General features: G+C 37.2%; 1 protein-coding gene and 2 long non-coding RNA genes across 4 annotated transcripts; 1 reads left to right on the forward strand and 2 right to left on the reverse strand.

Annotated features, from left to right (window-relative positions):
* Positions 1–13,705: 13,705 nt before the first annotated feature.
* LOC145003759 (uncharacterized) lies at positions 13,706–16,051 on the forward strand. The gene is made up of 2 exons (XR_013662160.1): positions 13,706–14,212; positions 15,717–16,051. It is a non-coding gene; the product is annotated as an uncharacterized LOC145003759 (long non-coding RNA).
* Positions 13,724–14,862, reverse strand: LOC145003760 (uncharacterized). The gene is made up of 2 exons (XR_013662161.1): positions 14,727–14,862; positions 13,724–14,641 (listed from the first exon to the last, which is right to left on the reverse strand). It is a non-coding gene; the product is annotated as an uncharacterized LOC145003760 (long non-coding RNA).
* A 4,080-nt stretch (positions 16,052–20,131) lies between the features above and the next one.
* Positions 20,132–22,013, reverse strand: LOC145004184 (uncharacterized). Of its 2 annotated transcripts, XM_078963073.1 has the most exons (6): positions 21,891–22,013; positions 21,305–21,409; positions 21,110–21,199; positions 20,923–21,021; positions 20,627–20,809; positions 20,132–20,374 (listed from the first exon to the last, which is right to left on the reverse strand). In XM_078963073.1, exons 2-6 carry the CDS (start codon positions 21,404–21,406, stop codon positions 20,312–20,314), a joined length of 537 nt encoding a protein of 178 aa, XP_078819199.1. In that variant the 5' UTR covers positions 21,407–21,409; positions 21,891–22,013; the 3' UTR covers positions 20,132–20,311. The 2 variants fall into 2 exon arrangements, with proteins under 2 accessions (XP_078819199.1, XP_078819200.1); XM_078963074.1 differs by lacking the exon at positions 21,891–22,013 and having other exon boundaries at positions 21,305–21,872.
* Positions 22,014–24,933: the final 2,920 nt, after the last annotated feature.

The following is a 24,933-nucleotide window of genomic DNA, read 5'->3' on the forward strand; positions in this document are numbered from 1 at the left end:
GCTCGAAATAACAAGTATGATAATCCAAATCACCTTTCACGACACCATACCAATTCCTTGAGTTCTTATGTTGGCGACTAAAAACCATAAACCTTGCCCTGAACTGGTGAATCTTCACCCCAACTTCCATTCTCAAAGAATCACCGAATTCTAACTGTCTACAACCCATGCAAATATAAAACTCCCATGACACTTCCAATTATCAAGCAACTCATGCAACTGAAACCACTATTTTCCTACTATCGCTCGTCTCCTAGAAACGGTAGTGTTTGAACCTAAAAGTTCTTCCATAGACAATCGTTGATCCTATCAGATCAAAACATAAAACAGTTGAATTCCCTAAATTCACTAGAGAACTAACCCATTAATCTTGACCATAGACCCTTCAAACATACCCATGAATTGATCGTGACAAAGACCCGAAACAACAACCAAACACGTTGAAACCCTCTCATCAAGATACGACCCACTACTGAGTCATGGCATGTAGAATGACATATAACAAACCTTGATAATATAACCCAGACAATAGTATAGAACTAAACTAGAGATAATGCTTACCCAAATAATAACAAAATTCCAAAATAATATAAATTCCGAGAATAAGCAAGAAGAAATCAAAAAATGACATACTCATAGAAGCATCCACTGGAATCCTAACCTCCTCTTCCCGAGTTACCCCGACCACCCTATTAACCTCCTGAATGGCCGAGGTCCGACCCTCGAACCTGGCAACCAATCTATCAATGATGTTGAGTAACTCCTCGCACGATGCTCGCGAAACCTACACGAAATCCAATCATGGATTTGAACCTCCTAAGGACATGGTGCATAACCCACTTCCAATCCTAAATGACGATAACTAGCAATAGGATCCTCCTTCCTGAAGGATTCAAGAGATCCATAAGCTTTGGGCTCCAGATGAGCTCCCAACTACCCTGCTACAATCTCGGGCCGAAAGGCCCTAAGACTACCATCCAAGAGCTCCAAATCCCTTCCTTGACTGGGCCAAAGATCACTGTAGTCCATTCCAAAATACCGCAAGTAATCTCCAATGAGATGAAATCCTACATCCATGTGTCGATCGGCTCACTACCTGCACCTGAGCCGGAACCAGAACCTGAACCCCATTCATGAGTACTCAACACCATACCGAAAACAGCATGCAAAAGATCTGAATATACCTACAAATCCTCATCTCATAGGCTTTATTGATTCTCCAAGATTATCCTTGATTCAAGTATGGATCATGTGATTTCAATAGTACAAGCCCAATACTACCTTCCACACCTATCCATACTTTCCTCAGGAATCATCCCAAATCCTCTAGGTCACCTTGCTACACAACACGACCAAACCACTAAAGCACTTCCTAAGCTTTCCGAGGTTCACAACCTCACCTTGCCATCAGTTGCTAAAGAACTCCCCGTAATGTCAGTTAGATACCTCTTGAACATAATCACATGCAACAAAGCGTAGATAATCCTTCGAATAACAAACTCATACCTATAACGATTAGACTCAAACGAGAGCTACACAATAGGGTCAAATCAATCACTCTGAGATTTTCCAACCTTTTCTGCATGTGACTTGACATAATCACTTAATAGCTAACTCACATCACTTATGATTTCCACAAAGCATAAATCAAGCAACATTCGTATAGTAACATCACAATCAATAGAATAATCATGATCATCGAATCCCACATATTAAAACTCATACTAGGAGCTCCCACTCCTGCTACTAATTTCCTTACACATACAAATTCTACCGAATTTAGCATACCATACTTCCTAGTCTACTAGGCATCACATATCAGGCTAATCTACCACTGACAAATAAGAGCTATCATGAAAGTCTACAAGCTCATACAATAGGCATACAAGACATCTCTCCTATCATTTTATCATACAATAGGCATACAAGACATCTCTCCTATCATTTTGGGAGAAAGTTACTTGAGCTCAGTCGATTGCATGCACGACACCCTTTCTTGTATTAGAGAACTTGTTTTTCCCCTTTTTAAATCATTTTCCTTTAATTTTTGAAAAACCTTACCAAATCCTCAGTTTGAGTTCAGACACACCTGAGAGTGTGTCCGAATCCCTCAAACCAAGGCTTTGATACCAACTTGAAACGTCCTGAAAATATCTCCCAAACCTTCATTTTCAAATTAAATAAAAACAGGAATTCATAAAACATCATCATATAAATCCAATTAAAACAATTATATCAATCACCATTTCTTATCATAGTAAATCAAGAAAATGCGAAACGAGGTGGTGTGTGCTTTATAATCATCCTGAACTCTTCCATTTGAAATTTAAAGTACCTGAAACGTAAACTGAAAACTGTAAGCACAAATCTTAGTAAGTTCCCCAAGATACCACATACCATACATACATAAATCACATATTGGGCCTCCACCCTCCATCGGGCCTTACCCGGTCTCGAGTACCACTCGGCCTCGGGCCCCTCCCCATTCGGCCTCGAGCCCCACTCGAATTACAGATCTATCAATCACCAGTCCCCGCCCGATACATATATAATCATATAACCATATCATCATATAAACATATACTCTTACTAGTACATGAAATAATCACAAAGATCATAGCATACCATACAATCATTGATCCCCACTCGACATTGGGGCTCATCCGGTAAGCATAAGAACACATACTGATAACTAGCATACAATATACTCATCAGATCCCACCTGGCATCGGGCCTAACCCAGTAAGCATAACATCACATAATACATACAAGAGTCACACATATATATAACATTCTAACATATAAACCATGGTACAACATTGGTTCCTTCGATTCACTCAACTTAGTGACGAGACTCACCTTGCACTTCCGAATCAAATTGTTAATCCTTGGCTACTGGTCCAACAATTCCCAAGCTATCAATATCAATTAACCTTTAATTAAAAATTGAATTCCCATCCAAACCATTAGACCATAATTAGGTAAATGATCAATTTACCCCTTACCTAGTTTAGATCAATACATAAGCCCAAACCTAATAACCCAAAAGGCCCAAATAACAAATTAGCTATACAAGGCCCAATTTTACAAATTGGGAATAAATCCCATTGCAGGCCTTCACAAATAATTATCACCCAAAAGATGGCCAAAACCAAAGCCTAAATATTGAAATCCAATCCTGCTGAGTACGTGGGGCATACTCAGTTGTATGCTAAGTGTGCACACTAAATGGCGTGTACGCCGTGCGTACAGACTTGTACGCCCAACATACATACCCATTAAGCCCAAACCCTCTTTAAGCATTTAATGCTTAAGACCATAAGTCCAAACCATATATCTAAACCCCAATAAACGTCTAGAACCACAAGGTCACTGACTTGGTGACTTTGCATGCCCCAAAAGGACCCAACTTCAATATATATCACTTTACTTTCACTAAATGGACATAATATCATGCATGAGTGATTCTAAACCCTAAAGGTGCCAACTTTATGGACTTTGAACCTTATAAACACCAAGAGTGGCAACTCGTAGCTACTAGAGTGGTGCCCAACCACTAGATCTCATTCATGGGGCCAAAAAGGGTCCAAAACCCATATAGACTATATTTAAGCTTCTAATGAGCAATGTCATAGCTTTTTACCTCAAACAAGCTGGAAATAAAGTAGAAAATAAGGATCCACAAGCTCTTCCTTAATCCACATCCTTGCACCAAACTCCTTCTTCTTGAATATGAACCAAAACAGACCAAGATGCACCCAATGAGCTCAAATACACAACAATGTCCAATTACCCACCCCTATTATCTCCATTTATTTCTTTATCATAAGAACCGATTAACCTTCTCCCATTCATTCCTAAGGATTTCCCTAAGGAACTGGCACAAAGTCTAGTGTTACCAAGGTTCTTAGATTACCTATGGTGAACACGCAGTTCACAATAATTAATGAACACCTAGTTCAAAAACACCTAATGAACACTTAGTTCCAATATTACCCAATGAACACCTAGTTCACAAACACTTAATGAACACTTAGTTCAAATATCCCTGATGAACACTAAGTTCAAATATCTAATGGACACTTAGTTCGAATATCCCTGGTGAACCCAATCACCTAAGGAACATAGAGTACGAAAGCTCTTAGTTCAAACAAAGTGATAATAAAGTATATGTCGATCCTACAAAACCACTAATATTATAAACACATATAAATCATATTTCTAAAACAATATATCCCATCCCGTCGATCCCCACATACTGGCACTATACAATGATCATACAAGATTTAGCCCAAGGAATCGATATAAACCACAAACTGACGAAGCTGCTTCGGAAATTCCCTGGCAGCAACCGAGGATCAATAAAGACATCAAATGAGGGGAATGGAATAAGTTTTACCACGAATCTTTGATCGTAAAAGAAAGAACCACAAGACATTTTAAGTCAAGGGTAGTTATCTAGATAACAATGCGTAGGCGTGGTCCGACTATCATGAGCTATTATACCCCCAGACTCTACCTATCCCATCATCGAACTTTGCCTAGAAATGGCCTGAATATCATGAGGTATTTCACCCCCAGACGCACCCTATCCAACAATATAACACCAAACATACCTAGCAGTGGTCTATTACCGACACACTTTATTAGGCAGTCTACAAAGTTCCCTTAGTTATTTCGTGAAAGAAAACACTGACATATGAAGCTCGGTCGATCACTTCATAAAAGAAACGCTGACTCCAAAGCTCTCTCAAAATAAAAGTATGCATAAATACTACTAGAGTACTCCCGTACGCTCCTGTAACCGACACACAAAATTTTCCAAAAGAGTTTGTACATGATTATACTTCTGGCACATTATAGTACTCTGGTATGCGAAGGACTCGTACCCGAGAACATAATAGTACCCTGGCACAAGCAACACCCAATACACATAGCTTTGAAAAGGACTTCATACATAAAATGTATGTCTGTACGTAGGACGTACTCCACCGATCATCAATCTCACAACACTCTTAATAAGAGGCTACCCAATGTCCAAACTTAATGGAACTAAACATCCCTATTTAAGTCTTAACCCATCACTAGGCAAGCCTACAATGCCTATAATCAATTTTCGATACTATCTCTGTTTGGAAACGCTAACTTTGAGTATACTTAACACAAAGTTTTTAAGTAATAATATCATATATACACATCTTAACACATATTGGACCATAACTGGTTTGTACGTTGTATATCATCAATTATATATATAACATACGTTTTGAGCAATAGCAAATAATTCACACACACACATATATATATATATATATATATATATATATATATATATATCATACTTTAATCAATACTCGTATTAAGATCACGTTCCTAAAAGGGACTATACACATGATACCTTATCGAATGAACACATAGTTCAAAAATACATAATTCGTACTCCCAGATCTTAAATTTGCCTCATTACCTAATCCATAATCTCGAATCTAAAACTAGCCTCTTGATCTAACCCATACTTCCGAAACTATAACAAGTTGATCTCTTTACCCTTTTATCTCATGATCCAACTCATATTTTATCATATACCAACAATCTTATCTACCCATGTTCTACCCAACATATTTGTAGATACAAAATACATATACGGTTTAACTCATTAAAACCTATATAATTCATCCATTCCACAATCATCTCAAATAAACAACGATATATACACACATAGCACGTATTTCTTAGCAAATACTTAATATTTATGTGTTAGAAGAAAGTGACTATACACTCACATGATCAAAAGATGATCGGGCCGCACTATGGCTTGTAAAAGTAGTATTCTTTGGTGAAACTATGATCTCTTCACACACCGGGCCTTTCGCAGGTAGAGCTTCGGCTCATAAACTCTTTTCTTCTCGGGATCTTCAGAACTTGCTTCGGGTCTCGGGATGATATCGGGGCTTCAGGGGGTTAAAAGAGGGCTTAGAGAGGGTATCGGGACTGAGAGAGTGATAAAGTAGCAACCTAAATCGGCTGCCCTTTGATTTCTATTTATAGGGCTGATTTTCTGGATTCACATCGTGAATCTCAAATATTCACGTCGTGAGTTAAGCCCTCATCAGGTGTGTCATCGCAACTTGCGTATGTCAGGCTCCAGAAGGTGTCAGAAGTCAGTTCACGTCGTGAACACTGTTTTCACGTCGTGAACTCTGACAGAGCTTTGGGGTTCGCGCCCCGAACTTCAGAAATTCATAACTTTCGCATACAAGCTCCGTTTTCGACGTTCTTTATATTCATGCGTAGTTGAAAACAATATCTACAACTTTTATTTAGACTTTGTCGGCTAATTTTGACTTTATTTTTAATATATTAATAGTATATTATATTTAGTGTAATGACCAAAAATTTCAACAAAATTTAAACTTTTCAAAAACAACCCATTTTAATAATGTTATTACAAAAAGGTTTTTAATACATTTATTATCAGAGTATTCCCAGGTCCATATTATAAAACATAAACACAAGGAGCGGTACGATCACGCCTTTGCCTTGCCACAATCTCATGAATAACCTGAAAAACATTAAACCACAACTGTAAGCCCGAAAGCTTAGTGAGATACCCCCAAAATACCAACCACATATACCATACACATAACATGCTATATCATATCGAATCACAGAACAACAATGCATATCGGGTCTACTGTGAGACTGATCCGTCGTGTCGGGCCTTCAGTCCACCTGGTCCACCCTCCGAGTCTAGTCATGTCCTTCGAGTCTGCAGTGTGGTTGGTCCGCCTGCACCGGGCCTTCAACTCACCTGGTCCACTCTCTAAGTCTACAGTATGACTGGTCCGCCCGCATCGGGCCTTCACTCGGCCTAGTCCACTCTCCGAGCCTCGGCACGTCTGGTACGCCCTCGTGGGGCCTACAGCCTATCCGAACCGCTCGTTGGGCCTTTGGAACAACCGGTCTGCCCTGGGTATCTTGGCCTACAGCACGAAGCAGGACCCGCCTCAACCCAACTCCAGTCCAAACAACCATGTGCACATAAACATACAATCACATAACAATTCATATTCAGTCAAACCGATCTAGCAGATCACGTAACACAACATACTCTGAACAGGATACCGACCTAACCGGTCACTAGAATAGCATCATCCTATATACCAGGATACCGACCTTAACCAGGTCTCTAACGAATACCATCCTAACTACCCGGATGCAAACATATCAAAGCAATAACATAACAACAGATACCCGGATCTCAATCCGATAAAGGGCCAGCCTTGGTGCCTTAGACCTTGTTGATAAAGTGAGGATAACTCACCTCGAAACTGCCGGCTGAACGGATAAGATCACGCTGCTGCAACCTCCGACTCAAACTCCAACACTGTCAATACCTAAAAGACTGAATCCAATAATTACCAAATTAACCCTGGAAGTCAACTGGTCAACCCTTTGTCAAAGTCAAAGTCAAAGTCAACCTCCTGACTGACTCTACTCGCCGAGTCAACCTAATGACTCGTCGAGTCCCCATGCTTAGAACTTCCCCAATCCACGACTCAACTCGCCGAGTCACCCCGAGACTCGCCGAGTCTCGCAACTCTGAGTCCCCTCTCACTTAACTCACCGAGTCCTCCCTTGACTCGCCGATTCATGACTCAACCAGAAGAATATTAGGACCTCACGACCAGACTCGCCGAGTCCAAGAACAGACTCGCCGAGTTCGAGGCTATCTTCAACCTACTCGCCGAGTTGATCTTCCAACTCGCCAAGTTCCAGTCCATCTTCAAGCAACTCGCCGAGTACACCTTTGTGACTCGCCGAGTGCCTCTAGATCTTAACCCATGCAGAAGCTTTCCAGGCCATGCAGAAGATCCAAAACATAGATCTACCCTTAAACAACCCATCCATCACGTAAAGTGGCAAACTTTACGTGAATCCAAAGAGATCTAGGCATTTTACACTCTAGGGCTAGGGTTTGGGACATGATGGATTCACCAAACACTCAAGAACAGCGACTTTAATGCACTTAAGACCTCCTCCACTCCAGATCTGAGGTAGCAACCTCAGATCTACTCTTCAAACTCAAGATACCACAAGCTAAGCCTCCCATGCATTCCAAGAATCATGAATCTAGAAGAACAACAGTCCAAGAACGAGATTATACCTCAAAAGGAAGCCCCAACAGCAATGAAATCCGAGTCCAAGCAAAGCCCCTTGCTCCAAGCCTCCTAACTCTCCAAGATCTTCCTCCAAATCTCTTTTCCAAGGTTCAAATGCACTCCAATCCTTCATACTCGCGTTTTCTAGGGTTTTCTGGTCTTAAGGGAAGGTAAGGAGACTAGGGAGAGGGCATAATGTCTTTTATATAGGGCTCATCCTCCAAAATTAGGGTTTTCTCCACTCAGCACCAACTCGCCGAGTCTAGCCGCCGACTCGCCGAGTTTGCCACTTTACACGCGACCAAAATCGCGACCATACTCGCCGAGTCCACCCACGGACTCGCTGAGTTTCCCTTCAAATTTACACTTTTAGCCCTTCATCTCTACTCTTGATATTCCGGGATGTTACAATTCTCCCCTACTTAAATTACGTTTCGTCCTCGAAGCCTGCGGCAACTCAACTCTAGAAATTATCTCGCATTACAACTCCTGACATTAATCCAACCATGCTCCTCAAGGCACAACCATGGAAACCATAAACTCACTTTCTCCTTGCTCGCGGTGTCCTGACCACCGTCACAAGCCGGCCACCGGCTTTACCCTCTGATAACCACACCTAACAACTGAGTACCACCCATGATGCAACACTGTACCAAATCACAACCATTACTTGACCCATATGAGTTGTAAATAACTATGCACCACCGGATTCCCGATCCGAGTCCAACTCTTTCGATTCCATGCTGACAAAAAAAGACATTCTTCAGAGCAACTCCCATGAGTTCTCCTCTTGCAATCACATGCACATGCTGAACTAGCTCTAGCACCCTCGGGTTAGGAAACCCATCACACTGATGACCCTCAAAACATCCCTCAGGATGAACCACTACTACACAATTCCTTCACCGAAATCAAGCTGGGAATCCAAAACTCCATCCCTGCATCCTTTACAAGCCTCTTGACTTTACACCCTCAGAATTTCCTTCCGTGACCTCGGCAGACATCCTAACCGGATGTGATTCCATATCAGCGCCGCAGACACTACGCAATAACCATAACTGAAACACCTCAGTCATAACTTCGCACTACTGATTTCACTTCCGTGACTTATACTCCCCCTCGGAGCTACATTCCTTTTCTTTTCCTTACCAAGGAGATCCACTTGGCTGCCTTGACACTACCATAAGTGTCACTGTGCTCACCCATTACTACACCATTTCCTTATGGCATAACCGTTATCCCATGCACCATACATACTCTGAATCCACTCGCGAAGACTCTCAAGTGCATACACTATCTCCACTGATCGATCAATATGCGGGGCTAGACCTTGCAACATACTCAATCCATTTCCTCGCACCGATATAACGACACATGCAGAGTCTTCAGCATGACTGGACCGCCTTACCAGGCCTTCAGCCAAACTGGACCACTCTCATAACCTTCAGTAGACCTGGACCGCCCTCCAGGGCCTTCAGTCTAGCTGGAACGTTCACCAAGCCTTCGGCCTGACTGGTATGCCTACTAGCCTTTAGTCTATCCGGACCGCTCAACTAGCAATCAATATTCCGAGTTACTCTTTCGGGAAACTCCTCCCATGCATACTGTTCTAGCCCTCTAGGGTTCTGAACTCTAACGCCATCCCATATACTTAGTCCCGACCCAATCCTAGGCCTTCCACAATGAATCAATAATGGTCTGTATCCTGCCCCGCACGCCTGCTACTCACCTATACCAGCCTGCTCTCGGCTGACAGAAATACCGCTGAATCCCAAGCAGCTAAACAATCTCTCAAGCCTATCGACCATCCGGAGAATTTCCAATTCTCCCCCACTTAGGGCACTGACTATCAACCACCAGTCGCTATCATCGACCTCCCAAAATAACCTTGCACAAAACCTAACACTTACACGCGGACTGATTCCCCACTAGCACTAGCAACCTTCGCAAAAACACATTTCCACACTGATCATCCTGCTCGAAAGGAACTCAATATTCAATTATCCACTCCTCAGACTGCAGATGCTACCCGACATCCATACCAACACCCGATTCCCACGAACAACCCTCATGAAAGATAACCAACGTCAACCCGAGACACTAACCAACAACCAAACCAACCCTCACGGAACAACGGATGCCAAAATGAAAAAAAAAACCACACAACAAGACCATCAGATAAACAATACTCCACACTAATCATAAAATAATAAGACATCAAGAAGAACATACCCGCAGCTGCATCTCGCACTGCCCTGACCTCCTCCGCTGTAAGCTGAAAAGCACGACCCTGAACCCGTGGGGGGCTCCGCTCCACCTTGACCTCCACCCGTGATCCTCAACATGGCCGGTGCTGGAGCCTGCACCGGTCCTACAGCAAGCTGTGGGCAATCGATCCTCAAATGCCCAACCTGATGACAATGATAACAAATCCTCAAATCCCGAACCAACGCTGACTGCCGACAATCCCTCGCATAGTTCCCCTCCTTTCCGCACTTGCGGCACGCACCACCGGACCGACAAACTCCGGTGTGACCCTTCCCACACTTCCCACAAGTGTGGCTGCTCTGATCTCCCAGCCTAGAATCGACGGTCTTAGACCGTTTCGGCACCGGCTGCGACTGCATCGGAGCCTGCCTCTGTTCTCACAACTGCAACTCAATCTCTAACTCACGCCGCCTGGCGGCTTCCTGCAACTCCAACAAAGTATCGCACCTCTGCATGGACACAAACTGTCTGATATCCATCTTGAGCATACTCAGATATCGGGACATCTGAGCCTGCTCCGAAGCGAACTCAGGGCAGAACATCGCCCTCTCAATAAACATCCTGGTGATCTCCATCACCGACCCCAAATCCTGCTTCAGCTCAAGGAACTCCTGAGCCAACCTCTCCCTCTCGACCTGCGGAACATAGCGAGTGTTGAACATCTCTCTGAACTGATCCCATGAAACCGCAGCCCTCTACGCATCCGAGTATGACCCCGTGGTCAATCTCCACCAATCCTTTGCACCGAGCCTTAACAGGTTCAGAGCACACCTCACCCTATGATCAGCAGGGCATGAACACGTGAAGAAACACCCCTCCACGTCTGATAACCATCTCATAGCAACGATCGGATCCTGAACTCCATCAAAGGTGGGAGGCTTCGTATTATCGAAGTCCCGATACTGAAAACCTCAACTAGCTCCTCCCCCTGCCGCAGCTACAGCCACTGTAGCCGCCGCGGAAGCCGTCTCAGTGAGAGCCGCATAACGCTCATCAAAATACTCCACCATAGCGGTCTTGATTGACCCAAACAGTTCCGGCAGCTCGGCAGTTCCGGGATGTTACATTTAGTAGGCCGAGACAGGAAAACTCCGTTAGAAATTCATAACTTCTTCATCTGACGTCTGTTTTCGAGTGTCTTTTCACAGTTGCACTACTAATAACAAGATCTTCGATTCTCGTTTAGATCGTTTCGACCAAAAAATCACTCGATCTCAAATTCGGGTTTCGGGCTGCATACTGCTAAGCTGAACCTTAGAAAAATTATGAGTTCCTCATACGAAGTCAGATTTGGGCGTTCTTTTTATGCACGCTCTCGGTTTAACGAAGTCTACAACTTTCGTTTAGATAACTAAGGCTAAAAAGCACTTTATCATAAATTCATTATTTATGTCACGTTGTGTCGTGCCGGTTCTGTCGCGAATCTTCGACAAGTCATAACTTCTTCATTATAACTCGGATTTCAACGTTCTTTATATGTACATAATCCTTGTAACATATACTACAACTTAGTTAAGATTATTGATTCTAAATAATCTTCTATCAAAAAGTCATTTTTGACGCTTAACGTCTCTAAATTGACTAGCCCGGATCTAGGGGCGTTACAGATGATATGTTTGTATGGAAATTGATATGTTATTTGATTTACGTATGTGTTTATGTGAAGACCAGGCGGAGCCATGGGACTTGTCAAGACCATGAGGGGAGCCCATATCATGATGATATTAGACCATGAGGGTAGCCTATGACATTCCATTGAAGACCATGGAGGGAGTCCATGGTAATTTGTATGTATATGTATGAGCATGACATTATGTGATTATACGATTTGTGTGATTGGGAAACTCACTAAGCTTTTGCTTATATTTTGTTTATGTGTTTCAGGTACTTCTATTGATAAGGGCAAGGGCCTGACTTGATGACGAGGCATGCATTCTCCAGTGTTTTCACATTTAGCTCTTTGTACTATGGATTTCAAAATAACATAAATATGTATTGGGATTTTTATATTTACTATGTCGAGGTTATGAAAATAAAAGTTTAAAATTTTTATAAAAATTGGTCTGTTACAAGTTGGTATCCAAGTCTTGGTCTGAGAGATTCAGACACACTTCTAGGTGTGTTATATTGCATAGTATGATTCTTGAAGACAAATGAAGAGCGATGTGTCGATACAACGAAAATGAAGTTTTGCCAAATGTCGAAGGAGTAGCAATTGGTACCCAAGAGTATAGGAAAAATAGAAGAAAAGTATACAATCGTGATATTCATCACACCCTTCGTGCTGATTTGGTAGAACATATCATGGTTGTCAAAATCGCGATCCTGATCGTAGGATCGTACGATCCTACGATCCTATATATGAAAACGATCCGGATCGTAAAAGGATCGTATTTTGGGTAGGATCGCAGGTAGGATCGTAAAATCGTAGGTAGGATCGTGGAATCGAGATCCGATCCGATCCTACCTTCCTTTAATTTTTTTTTTCAAATGCAATTTTTTTACCATTTTATGTCTTTTACCCTTTACCAATCTACCATTTATCATTTTTATTGTGACTTATGACTAATATTTTAAAGTTTTTATAACTTTTGAACGAAAAATTAAATGTTTGAAATATTTTTTATGATTAATATTATAAATTAGAATTATATTCTATTTTGTGGGATCTTAGGATCTCGATCCTGATCTTACGATTCCGATTTTGCAAACCCAAAAACGATCCTAGGTAGGATCCCGATCTGGACAACCTTGGAATATATTTACAGGACTCATATTCAACGCCGACAAAATATTGACATGCTGATTTATTTGACAAATCAGATGATGATTCAGATACATTCGTCGAGAGCGAGGATTCCAATGACGATGACGAGAATAATGTCGATGAAAATGATGATGATGAGGACGACGATTCCATGTGACATAATTTGTTTGTTTTTTTTTTTTTTTTTTAATTCGGATATTGTTTTCTAGTATTTTTTTTAAATCTTACTTATTTTAATTTATCTTTTTATGTATTTTTTAATTAATAAAGTGGTTTTTATTTTTAAATAATTTTTATGTTTATTATTCATTTAAAAAAAATATAAATCATAAAATCAATTATTTTTATTTAAAAAAAGCTTTCCACATACACTCCGATTTTTGATGAGGGAAAGAAAATAATAAAAACCTATGAAAGAAAATAAAGGAAAAGATTACATGAAATGCAAAAGGAGAGGAAATTATTGTATTATATTTTTTTTATATATTAAAAAAAATAAAACAAGCAACCACCAAAACACCAAATCTTCTTTTCTAACCACTCAATAGCCACATATCAAAAATATCCAATTGACCACACATTACATATTTACATCACATGACCGATGAAACAAAAATCTCTTTAACTTTATCTTATTTTGCCTAGACAAAAACCCATAGCGATTAGCAAATAGTCATGTCTCGAACGTTGGCTTTGGTTGGGCTGGAGGTAAGCTCCGAGCTGAGTGGCTCGACCAGTCTAGCTCTCATGACTGAAACTAGCCATGGCATCGTGACTCGTTCTAAACTCGTTATCAACACCCAATCCATACACAAACTCGATCACAAAAAGATGAGTCGTAGAGTTGTGCTAAGACTGATTACTAGTGGGCTAGCTTCGGCTTCTTTTGTTCAGATTGCAGAGGTGAAAGTGAAACCTATCATGGTGGGCCCACCTCCTGGTCTATCTACTGAACTATGTGAATCTCTGGCCACGTCATCTTATTCGTATTCTCTTTTCCCCATTTGCTTCATAGGTAAGTAGTCATAGTTCAAGCACACTTGCAGATATAGGACGTTTGTTCAATTGTTTTGAATAAGTGGTGTATACTAAACTTGTGTTTCTTTTCTTTTGTCTAATATATATCCATAAGTTACTATTTTATATTTTTGTTTAAAACTTTTGCAAACTAACAAATATATGTTATTATACATTAAAATAATGTGTAAGTTTGATAACAATGTAACTATGTTATCTAATATAATTATATTTTATCATTGACTATTGATTGTGTGTTGTCATCATGATTACTCTGTATACAAAAATCAGATTAGTGTACAAAGGAAGACGCATAAGAATAATGTTAAGAATTAATAACATCAAAATAAGACTTCAAATATGCAAATATGAACGAAAAATGAGAATAACAAACATACCACTTTGAACTGATATTCCCTATTAGCTCCTGCAATTATAAAACCATTAAAATCCAAAAAAGCATCGAGTTATTTGTCAAAACATAATTTAAAAATTACGGGTAAAAAGGATACCAAAATGGTGTTGTGGAGTTTATTCCTCAATCTCTCCCCTTCAGAAAGTTGACCTTCTGCTTCCAGCATCGGTCCTCTAATTTTGAAACAATCCGTTTTTGGTCCTCGTATTTTCTTCTTATCTCTAATCAAGATAAATCCACCATCTATTTGGAAAAATAGTGATATGATGCATTTTGTAGGCAGCAGGAAGCAATGACTAAGTACATATTTTTTTTATTTTGAGCAGCAACATTATTTTACGCTGATCAAGATTTAAAATGAAAGGGATTTTCTAATATGTGCCCTAAGGGCACATATAAGAAGTATTAATTAATCACAATTATTATCATACTTAAATGTTAAATACATTAATTATAAGAAATATTACCATAATTAAATATAAAATTTATTAATAATCTCTATAATTAATGAATTTCACATTTAATTATGATAATAATTATAATTAATTAATACTTCTTATATGTGCTCTTAGGATACATATTAGAAAATTCCAAAATGAAATTTGGATACAAATGATCCATGCTAACAAATTTGGAATCACAATGGATTAGAAACAAAGAGTTGTAATTGAATACGAAATATGTCATTTTTATATTCAATTTATAGAGAAATAAAGTTATAAATTTGGATATACTCTTTTTTAATTTTATAGATTAAGATAATGTTAGATTTTAAAGATATTATAAATTTATTTTAAAAATATATATCACTGCAACTATCAAAAGTGCCCCCCTTATATATATAACATAATAACAATAAAAAACAAAAGTAATTCCAATTGAAAAATAAAATGATTAGCAATATTTGTTAAAGCATTAATATTAGACTGTAAAAATAGTCCCTATGATATAGCATTAATATGTAAAAATAGTCCCTATTATTAAATGATTAGCAATATCTTGTTATAGCATTAATATAGCGCCAATCGCTGCTCCTTTTCATCTCTATTGCAACTGACAAATCCAAAGAGGTCTTTCTTTGAATTAGGTTTAATACACTTGAAGATCGCCATGGATGATGAAGAAAAATGGTCAACGACTAGAGGTTAAGCAAGATAATCTCAAACAAAACTGTCAATGACTACAACCCTAAACAGGACCATCGACACACACTTACACCCATGCTTTATCACTAAAATTCGTGCCTGTCTTTTTTTTAGAATTTAAGTATCTTTTTAGTTTTCATTTGTAGTTTATAGTATGTTTTTTTTAGTTATTTCCTTTGTCCTTTTAGTAGGATTTAATTATGTTATTTTAGTGTTGTTTGAATGTATATTATTTTAGTGTGGGTTTTTAATTAAATGTTATTGTTATTGTTTTATATATTTTTTTGGTTTTAAAGATTAAAAATTTATAAAAATGTTATGTTGTATTTAATTTTGCATTTTCTATTTTAATTTAATTAAAATCAGTGAAGTGACAAATGGATTGAATGAGATAGAAAAATATTATTTTCATGCGGTATGAGTTGAAAAAAAATATATATGAAATTGATGTGACATTAAATAGAAGTTAGTTGAAACCCATGTTTACTAATCAAAAATTATATTAGAGTAAAGTTCATTATTTTGTCCATTCTCACAAAGAAAAGGACCAAATCATTTGCTTCTTGTTAAATTAAGTGAAAACAAAATTTATATCAAATATTTATTGGCCCAATTTAGTAAATTGGCCCAACTTCCTTATTGGGCTTAACCCTATGATCCACTATCACCAAAACTGCTCCAAGACATATATACTCAGAAAGTCCAGTAAGGCCCAAACCCTACTAGCCCAAAAAGTATCCCAAATCACCAAAAGTACACAGAAGACGTACGATGGGAGTACCCCAAGGCTACGTGGGGCGTACGTGAGTCTCGCATTGACTGGAAAATAGGCCATTGACTTAGTACGCTGGGCGTACAGACCCTTACGATGGGCGTATACAGGGTTTCACCAAAACCTTAATAAGTGCTTAATGGCTTAAGCACTTAAGCCTAAACTCCAGATCCAGTGACCAAATGTGCCTAGGACTCATAAAGTCTCGAACTTTATCACTTTGGATGTCCATAAAGCTCTTAATCCAAGGTCTTAATCCATTAAGACCCTTCTACATCATGCATGGGACATCTTAAGCCATTGGGATCTCATTTTTATCACTTGAGACCTATTCAAGGTCCATTAAGGATAGCTTATCTCGTCCAAAATGCATCATGCACCATATTGGGGTTTTTGGGACAAGAAATGGTTCCATAATGCTAGAAAGGCTAGATCTATGACCTACAAACACAAAGTTTGAAGCTTTTTACCTTCTGGAGCTTCTAGAGCACAACACAACCTCAGATCTACAAGCCAATCTCCTTCTTCAACTATTTGTTGCAATGACTTCACCTTCAAGAGCTCAAAATACCCACCAACTCACTCACACACACAAGAACAAGGGTTTGGGGATGTTCCTAAGAAGGAGGAGAGAAAATGAGCCATAATGATGTTTATATAGCCCCCAACCCGAGATATTAGGGTTTTCATCCTTTATGAGTACGTCCAGCGTACACAAGTGTACGCCCTGCGTACCCTTATATACGCGCAACGTACTCCTCCTGGTCCCAAAATTACAATTTAGTCCTTAGGCTCTTCATGGCTATACCCTTCCATCCCCAAAGACTACAGTTGACAAAACTTGGGATGTTACATATTAAAACAAAACATAGTTCCAAAACCATTAATAATTAAAATCCTTACCATCTTTACTTACTTGCTTGAAATTCATTAGAGTATAATAACGTAGTTTATTTTTGTTCGTCTGCATCATCTCTTGAACCCTATGATAACACCATTAAAAAATGTCAAAATGCAAAAAAAGGAGTTTTGTGTTTCAGCCAATTTAAATGAAATGATGTTATGTTCAACAAATAAAATACTGCTTTTGTAACAATCATGCGGATTTCATGACAGTGAAAGTAAAATAAATAAATAAATGATGTTATGTTCAACAAATAAAATATTGTTTTTGTCTCATAAATGCGACACAGTTTCTCCAATGTTACGCTGTACTTTGATATTATATCTTTCTCATTTTGTAGGTTTTTATTTGCACTTTCAAGTTTGATGTTACGCTCTTGCAACATTTTATTCTGATTTTCTAATGTTTCCATCTGAAAATAAAAAACAAAACTGGAAAAAATGATATCTGAAATCAACCCCACATTTTATAGTTAATTTTATTGTATGATTGAGGATTATCTTGTTTATATTACCTTCTGATGGGCCCTTCCAAGCTCCTCCCTCAAAGAATCTAGCTTCTTTTCTAGAACGATTCTACCATCTTTTTCTTTCTTAAGACATTCAAGGGCATCCTAAGATTAATGTATATATAAGATTTGAGATAAAAAGAATCAGATAAGGCAATGAGATAACACATAATTGTTAAATTAAAAGCCTTACTAGCTTCTGTGACTCTTCATCTTCCACTCTTTTTTGGCAGTAGCGAATTGTTGTTCGACATATGCTAGCCCTAGCTATAAAAGATAAAAGGAAGTGTGAATGAATGCTAATTGGCACGAAGATTACATGCTAATAAGACAAACTAACGACATCGGCTTTTTAGAATCCTTGTTGATTGGGGAAATTAATGCTTCATAAAATATGGCACAAATGAGTTAAACAGTTGCAGAGTCGGACATTATAGCATTTGAAGTTTAGATCTAAATCCATAGAAATCATACCTTCGTAATGGGATGGAGGATGAATCGCCGGAAACAAATATTTCAATTCACAAATGTCGGGCTTCGATGAGAAGGAAAGGAAAAGCGGGAAGCGGACATAAGGGTGTGTTTGGATAGGAAAAAAAAGAGGTGCTTATTGCTTATTCTCACAATAAGCTAATTTAAGTGTTTGGATAAAATCCAGCTTATTAGGCTAAATAAGCTAATTTTAATAAGCATTCCTCCTCATGCTTATTGCTTATTGGTTATTCCCACCACAAATAAGCTATAAGCAATAAGCTAAAAATCTAATCCAAACACCCCTTAAGAAACCTCATTCAAACAAAATCGTTTCATCTCTACCAAACTACCTAACTTCTCGTTCCCTATCATAAGTTCGTAACATTAATTTTAATTTATGATTATATTACAAAATTTGTGTATGTGATTCTCCAAATATATATGACGAATTAAAATAAGATAAATACATATTTTAATGATATGTTGTTAATTAGTTATCATCACTACGAATATTGTTAAAATATTAGTGAATGGAAATTGTTTTTTTTTTAACTGTAAATCTAATCTCCTCCTAAACACTCCTTAAATCCAGAATGTAAATTGTTAAAATATGCTCAAATCAAAATAATTTAGATAAGGTTGGTCCATGAATGTTTATTTCATTATTTTCTCTTTTCTATTTTTAATTTTAATATCTTAGTAATATTTTTCTAATTTTCTACCACCACCAAGATAATCTAATGGTGATCATTTTTAGGTAACACTTCAAGATGGATTTGACCTAGGTCTGGATCTTATAAGCTTGAAACTTATGATGAATTGTTATTCAAAATGTTGGTTTTTTGCATTCATATAATTTTTCCAAAAAAAAAAAAACTAAAATCACTTGTTGTCATTATGCAATTTTACTTGTATATATTAAAGTATGATTATGATTATTATTTCTTAAGTTTACTTTTATTTATACCGAGGATATAATTCTATTGTTATGGTTTTTCTTCGACGAATAAGATGATGAATAATTTTCATTCGTAGAGTTTCCTTTTAATTATTTTTTTTCTTCATAAAATATCATGTTACAAAGAATATATAATATATATATAGTTAGAAAAATGACTTACGATGATAGTTACTTGTCCATTTTGTTTAGGCCAAATGGAATGGATAGGTTTTTCACGCATGACAACTGTTATGGAGGGCTTGTTCACGCGTTAACACCCCTCCCCTCCCCTCCCCTTATAGTGAGTGTGATGCAGATTGATGTCATTCACGGATGATTACCAGCAATTTTATTGGCTGAATTTTTTCTCCACAATCATTCCTTCCTTTTCACTTTCTCTCTCTTCCTTTTCTCTTTCTCTCTCTTGTTCCCTAGTGAACAACACCCCACTACTAGTAAACATGTAGTGAAGTGGATATTTAGATGATGTGACTCCTTAAAACGTGTAAACATCTAAAAACCATACCCTTTAGCCTTATATTTTGTAACTTGTGAGAGTAAACAAGTTTTTTTTTATTGTATTACCTTTGGCCTTACACTTGGTCACCTATGTGCTCTTACATATTTATTTTTATGCATGTTTTTATTTAATATTTTTTGTTTTCACAAATTAATGGTTTCTCTTCTTGTTAAATCAACTGAATATCTCCATGTCAAATATTTATTTTTTTCCCACCCGATATATAAGGAAATAGCATGTGTATGAACGACTATATATAGGAGCAAAGCTAGTAACACATAAATTCTTTTTCCAAGTTGTACATCATATAAGAGAGTGTTTCAGCACCACTCAGCTCACAAAATCAAGACAAAACATTTGCTCTAAAACCATATATCACAAAAATCCCTACCATCTTTGCTTACTTTCTTCAGTTATCCTTAGCGTATATCTGCATCCTTCAATGCAGTTCCTTTTTGCTTGACAGCATCATCTCTTGAATTCTATGATAACACCATAAAGATTGTCAAAATGCAAAAACCAAAGTTTTATGTTTCAGCCAAATTTAATGAAATGATGTCATGATCAACAAATATATACTCCTTTTTTATCAATCATAGCAAGTTTCATGACACCCATATAGAACAACTTTTGACATTTGTCTGACAACATAAAACCTAAAAAGTCATGGGTAATGTTACATTTGATATAATGATATGTGAAAGTAAAAAAAAAAATGGAGACAAAAGACTTACCTTGGCATCAGCAATCTGAGCCTCATAAATGAGACACAGTTTCTCCAATGTCATGCTGTATTTTGATATCATATCTTTCTCCCTTTCTAGGTTTTTGTTTGCATTATTAGCTCTTTCAAATTGATCTTCAAGTTTGATGTTAAGCTTTTGCAACATCTTATTTTGATCTTCTAATGTTTCCACCTGAAAAATCAATAATGAAGAAAGCCAATATCTGAAATCAGAACCACATTTTGAAGATTTATTTGTATGGTTGTGCATTCTCTTGTTAATATTACTAAATAAATACTAATTACCTTCTTATTAGCAGTCAATGCCTTCTGTTGGGCCCTTTCAAGCTCCTCCTTTAAAGAATCTTGATCCTTTTCTAAAGTCTTAAGATATTCAAGGGCATCCTAATAACATATACAAAAGAGATTCAAGATAAGAAACAATTAGAGAATGTAATTAGATAACACGGAATTGTTAGATCAAAAGCCTTACTAGCTTCTGTGACCTTTCAGCTGCCAAACTTTCTGTGGCAATAACTAACTGTAGTTGGAGCGATGCTACTTTCATTTTTTGGAAGTTCTCCTATAAAAGAAGTGTGAAAGAAATCATGAATGATAATGGGAAGATTAGATGCTAACAGAAAACACGAGATAACAGATTAATGGGTGAATAACAGTACGAACTAACCTTCATCTGCTTACTCAAATCCTCGTTGATTGGATTTCGGGAAGGTGATAGACTGCATCCACCCGCAGGCGTTGAAGCGATCGTACTACGAGTGTGCGTCATCAACTGCTCAATTTTGGGAATTAATGTGAGTTGGATTTGGGGAAAACGAAGGTTAATTTGAGGTTAGGGTTAGACACAGACACGGGGAGAGACGAATGGAACGGGAATAAAATGCAAAAAACAGCATTCCAAACGCTAATCATTCATGGCCAAAAGGAGAACGTGGAGATATGTGAAGTGAACAAGAATGCAATCGGAAAGCAACACTAGTTCTCTTCAACATAGCTCGAAAATATGAATCATAAATCTGATTACCGATTTCAAAACTGGATAGACTATGCCAGTTTTGAAATCGATCGTTAAGAAGGCATTGATTATCATCTGCAAATCCAAATACGCATTTACCCAAAGGAAATGTCAACAGTATAAACCCTGATTTCGATCAGCGATTTTAAAACGAAACGTTTACTGCAAACCCTGCTACGTATAGAAGAGAAAATCCAAAATCTATCAACAACTAGATATATGAATGATACATTCATACCTGTTATGGTATGGCGAGAAGTGGAGAAGGAGGAGAATGATACTATGACAGTGAGTGGAAACAATACTATTTGAATTGCGAGATGGGAGGAAAACTTTTTTTTTTTTTTTTATAAAATATCAAAAATGGTCTTGTATTTTCAAAATTTTATTGTTTTGCTCCAACAAGTTTTGATGGTATATGTCAATGGTCTATTTTTCAATATTTTTAGTGATTTTGATCTTTATAGCTTGAAAAGAGTATTATATCTTTCTTGATTTTTTTTTAAATTAATTTATTATTTATTATATTAAAATAGTATATATATATATATATATATATATATATATATATATATATATATATATATATATATATATATATATATATATAAAATACCATCATCCATCCCACATCCAAAAACACCATCACTACTACCATGATTGCAATCAACCACCATGTCACCGACCACGACACCGTCATCAACCACAATCACCACTAATCAAACAAAGAAAAGGGACAATTCAAAACAAAGCACCAAGAAAAATCAACCACAGAGTGAAGATCTAGAGGCACTGAATTAAATGGATTTCTAAAAAAATCAATTTCATATGTGTATTTTCATATCATTTCTAGGTTTAGGGATTAATGAAATCAAATAAGTAGATAATGGCACTGAATCAAATTGAAGATAAAATCGATTCACTCGATTGGGACACCAGAACCAAAGCTAAAATCGAAGTTGAATCAAGAAGAAAGTGTATGTATGTGTATATTGTGTTATTGGTTCACCGAAATCCTTCATTCATCTCTGTCACCCGAATTGAAGTTGATCAACAAACATGGTTAGGTTGGTGTTGAACAAATATGACCCACTTCTACTACCCCTACCCCATCTTATAGATCAATTCCACCACCATTCCCTCTCATAGATTTGTAGGGGTGTGTGTGTATCGATATCAAGTTTTTTTTTACAATCATTGGTGGAGGATAACAATCGTCGTTACAAGAGTTGAAGGCAGACGAAGGTGGCAACGGAGAAGGCAAGCGGCAACGACCACGGTTGTCAACTTCCTCTCATACTTCATCGTCGCTCACTCATATTGTGTGAACAAATCCAAAAGAAATGTGTGCAAACGCTAACTCTGATCTTCATTAGGAAATCATCGCCCTTCGCCGATGTTATTGGTAGCGATGGAAGAGAATAAAGAAGGAAGATCGAGAAAGGGAGATAGGTGGGGACTGGGGATGATGACTTTAGGGGGGGGGGGGGCTTGGGATTTTTTTTTTGTTTATTTAATTAAAAGAATAAGAAATTTTAATAAAATAGAGAAAAAATAAATTAAAAAAAAAACAATTTTAGAGGGCATATTCATCATTTTAGGTCGGGTGTGAACCAAAACCAAACGAAAATGTCAACCATAGGGACCAAAACCACATTATATATCCAAAATTTGACCGTTGATGCACCACCAATTTTTTTTTTTGACCAAAACCACATAATTTTAACAACCACGTAGACCATTTTTGCAATTTTGTCTTTATTTTTTAGTAAATTGAAAAATTGATCTCGTAAAAATGGAAGTCAAAGACTAAGTGTGACATCCCCAATTCCACGGTCAGAAAAGACCGATTTGTTTATGCTTTATTTGGAAATCAGAATAACTTTTTAAAGAAAATATTGCGGATTTTTTTTCCCAAAAATATGAGAAAGATTTTATCTAAAACATTTCCGAAAAAATGTATTTCATTATATTAAAACCTCAAGATGTCATTTTCAATACAGATCAAAAGCATAATCTAAAACAACATAGGACTTGCAACATTTATTTATTTCTATTGGCCTATAATTCATAAGCCCTCATCCGATCATCTCAACTATGCTCTTGTGTCACTACTTGTAATACAATAAAATGAGTGGGTTAGGCTTGGGATCCTGGTGAACACATAGGGTTTTTATTACTTTGACACAATGTTTAACCATGAACTCCTTGTGGATTCGACCCGACTTACCCTATCTACTTAGGTTATTTGGTTTATTTTTTATCGAGACAACGACCTCGATCAGTTGTCTCAATAAAAAACTAACCTCAAAACCACTAAATAGCTAGGTAAGTAAGGGTCGAATCCACGAGGAGTTTGTGGTCAAACTTTGTGCTATAGTAGTCAATGAACAAGAACTAATACTTGCAGTTGTCACGAAAAATATTTAAACTAAGATTTAAATAAAAAAAAAAAACTAGAAACTTTATATTGCAAACGATTACCAATGAGAAAAACAAGGTTACTTCAGGTCCAATGTCGGATGATTAAGACTCACGTGTTTATCTTCCCTTAAATTCCAATTTAATTACCTAGACATAATTAAGGTCAATTAACATGCAATAAATAACTTTAGGCACACAATATGTTATTCTCACTAATTGTCTTACTCCCTATGTCTAAATGGATTAGGAACAATGAGTGGCTTGATAATATTGTGTCTTATGATTACCAATTACAATGTTTAACATTTAAAATCACAAGTTTGGAATAATATATGCTGATTCAACCGATCGTCTTAGTTCCTAAACTATATGAATTCGGCACAATTAATGAATTGACAATAAACTATCCTAATTGTAAAATTAAACACATGAATAACACCCAACTTCAATTATCATTAATAGAAATCATAAATTTAAGAACATAGAATAACCAAAAGTTGATTGGAATAGAACTAATAATCAAAACACATTCATCAAATCATCGTAAACATTCCCGAAAGTAACCTAGGTGGTTTAGCCTTCCATAGAATTCACAAATCACAAAACTTGAATAAAAGCAATGTAATTCATAATAAAATTCATAAACCAACTTGAAATCATAAAACTAATCAAATCTAATGATCAATCAATCATTGAACGATGAAATCTTGGAGAAGAAGTAACAAAATATGGAGTTTGATGAATATCCACCGGTTGAATGAGTTCAATTGTTGAATGATGATGAACTTGGTGATTTGTAGCCTCGCATTCGGAAATTGATGATCAAAAACGCGTTTGGAAGTGTTTGGAACCCTCCA

This window comes from Lactuca saligna, chromosome 7, assembly GCF_052625555.1.
Source record: "Lactuca saligna cultivar CGN05327 chromosome 7, ASM5262555v1, whole genome shotgun sequence".
NCBI lineage: Eukaryota > Viridiplantae > Streptophyta > Magnoliopsida > Asterales > Asteraceae > Lactuca > Lactuca saligna.

Coding starts and splice junctions, on each gene's coding strand:
- LOC145004184 (XM_078963073.1), bottom strand. CDS start 21,406: ATGACGCACACTCGTAGTACGATCGCTTCAACGCCTGCGGGTGGATGC. Junction 21,022..21,109: donor CTGAAAGGTCACAGAAGCTA/GTAAGGCTTTTG, acceptor ATATGTTATTAG/GATGCCCTTGAATATCTTAA. Junction 20,810..20,922: donor CATTGACTGCTAATAAGAAG/GTAATTAGTATT, acceptor TTGATTTTTCAG/GTGGAAACATTAGAAGATCA.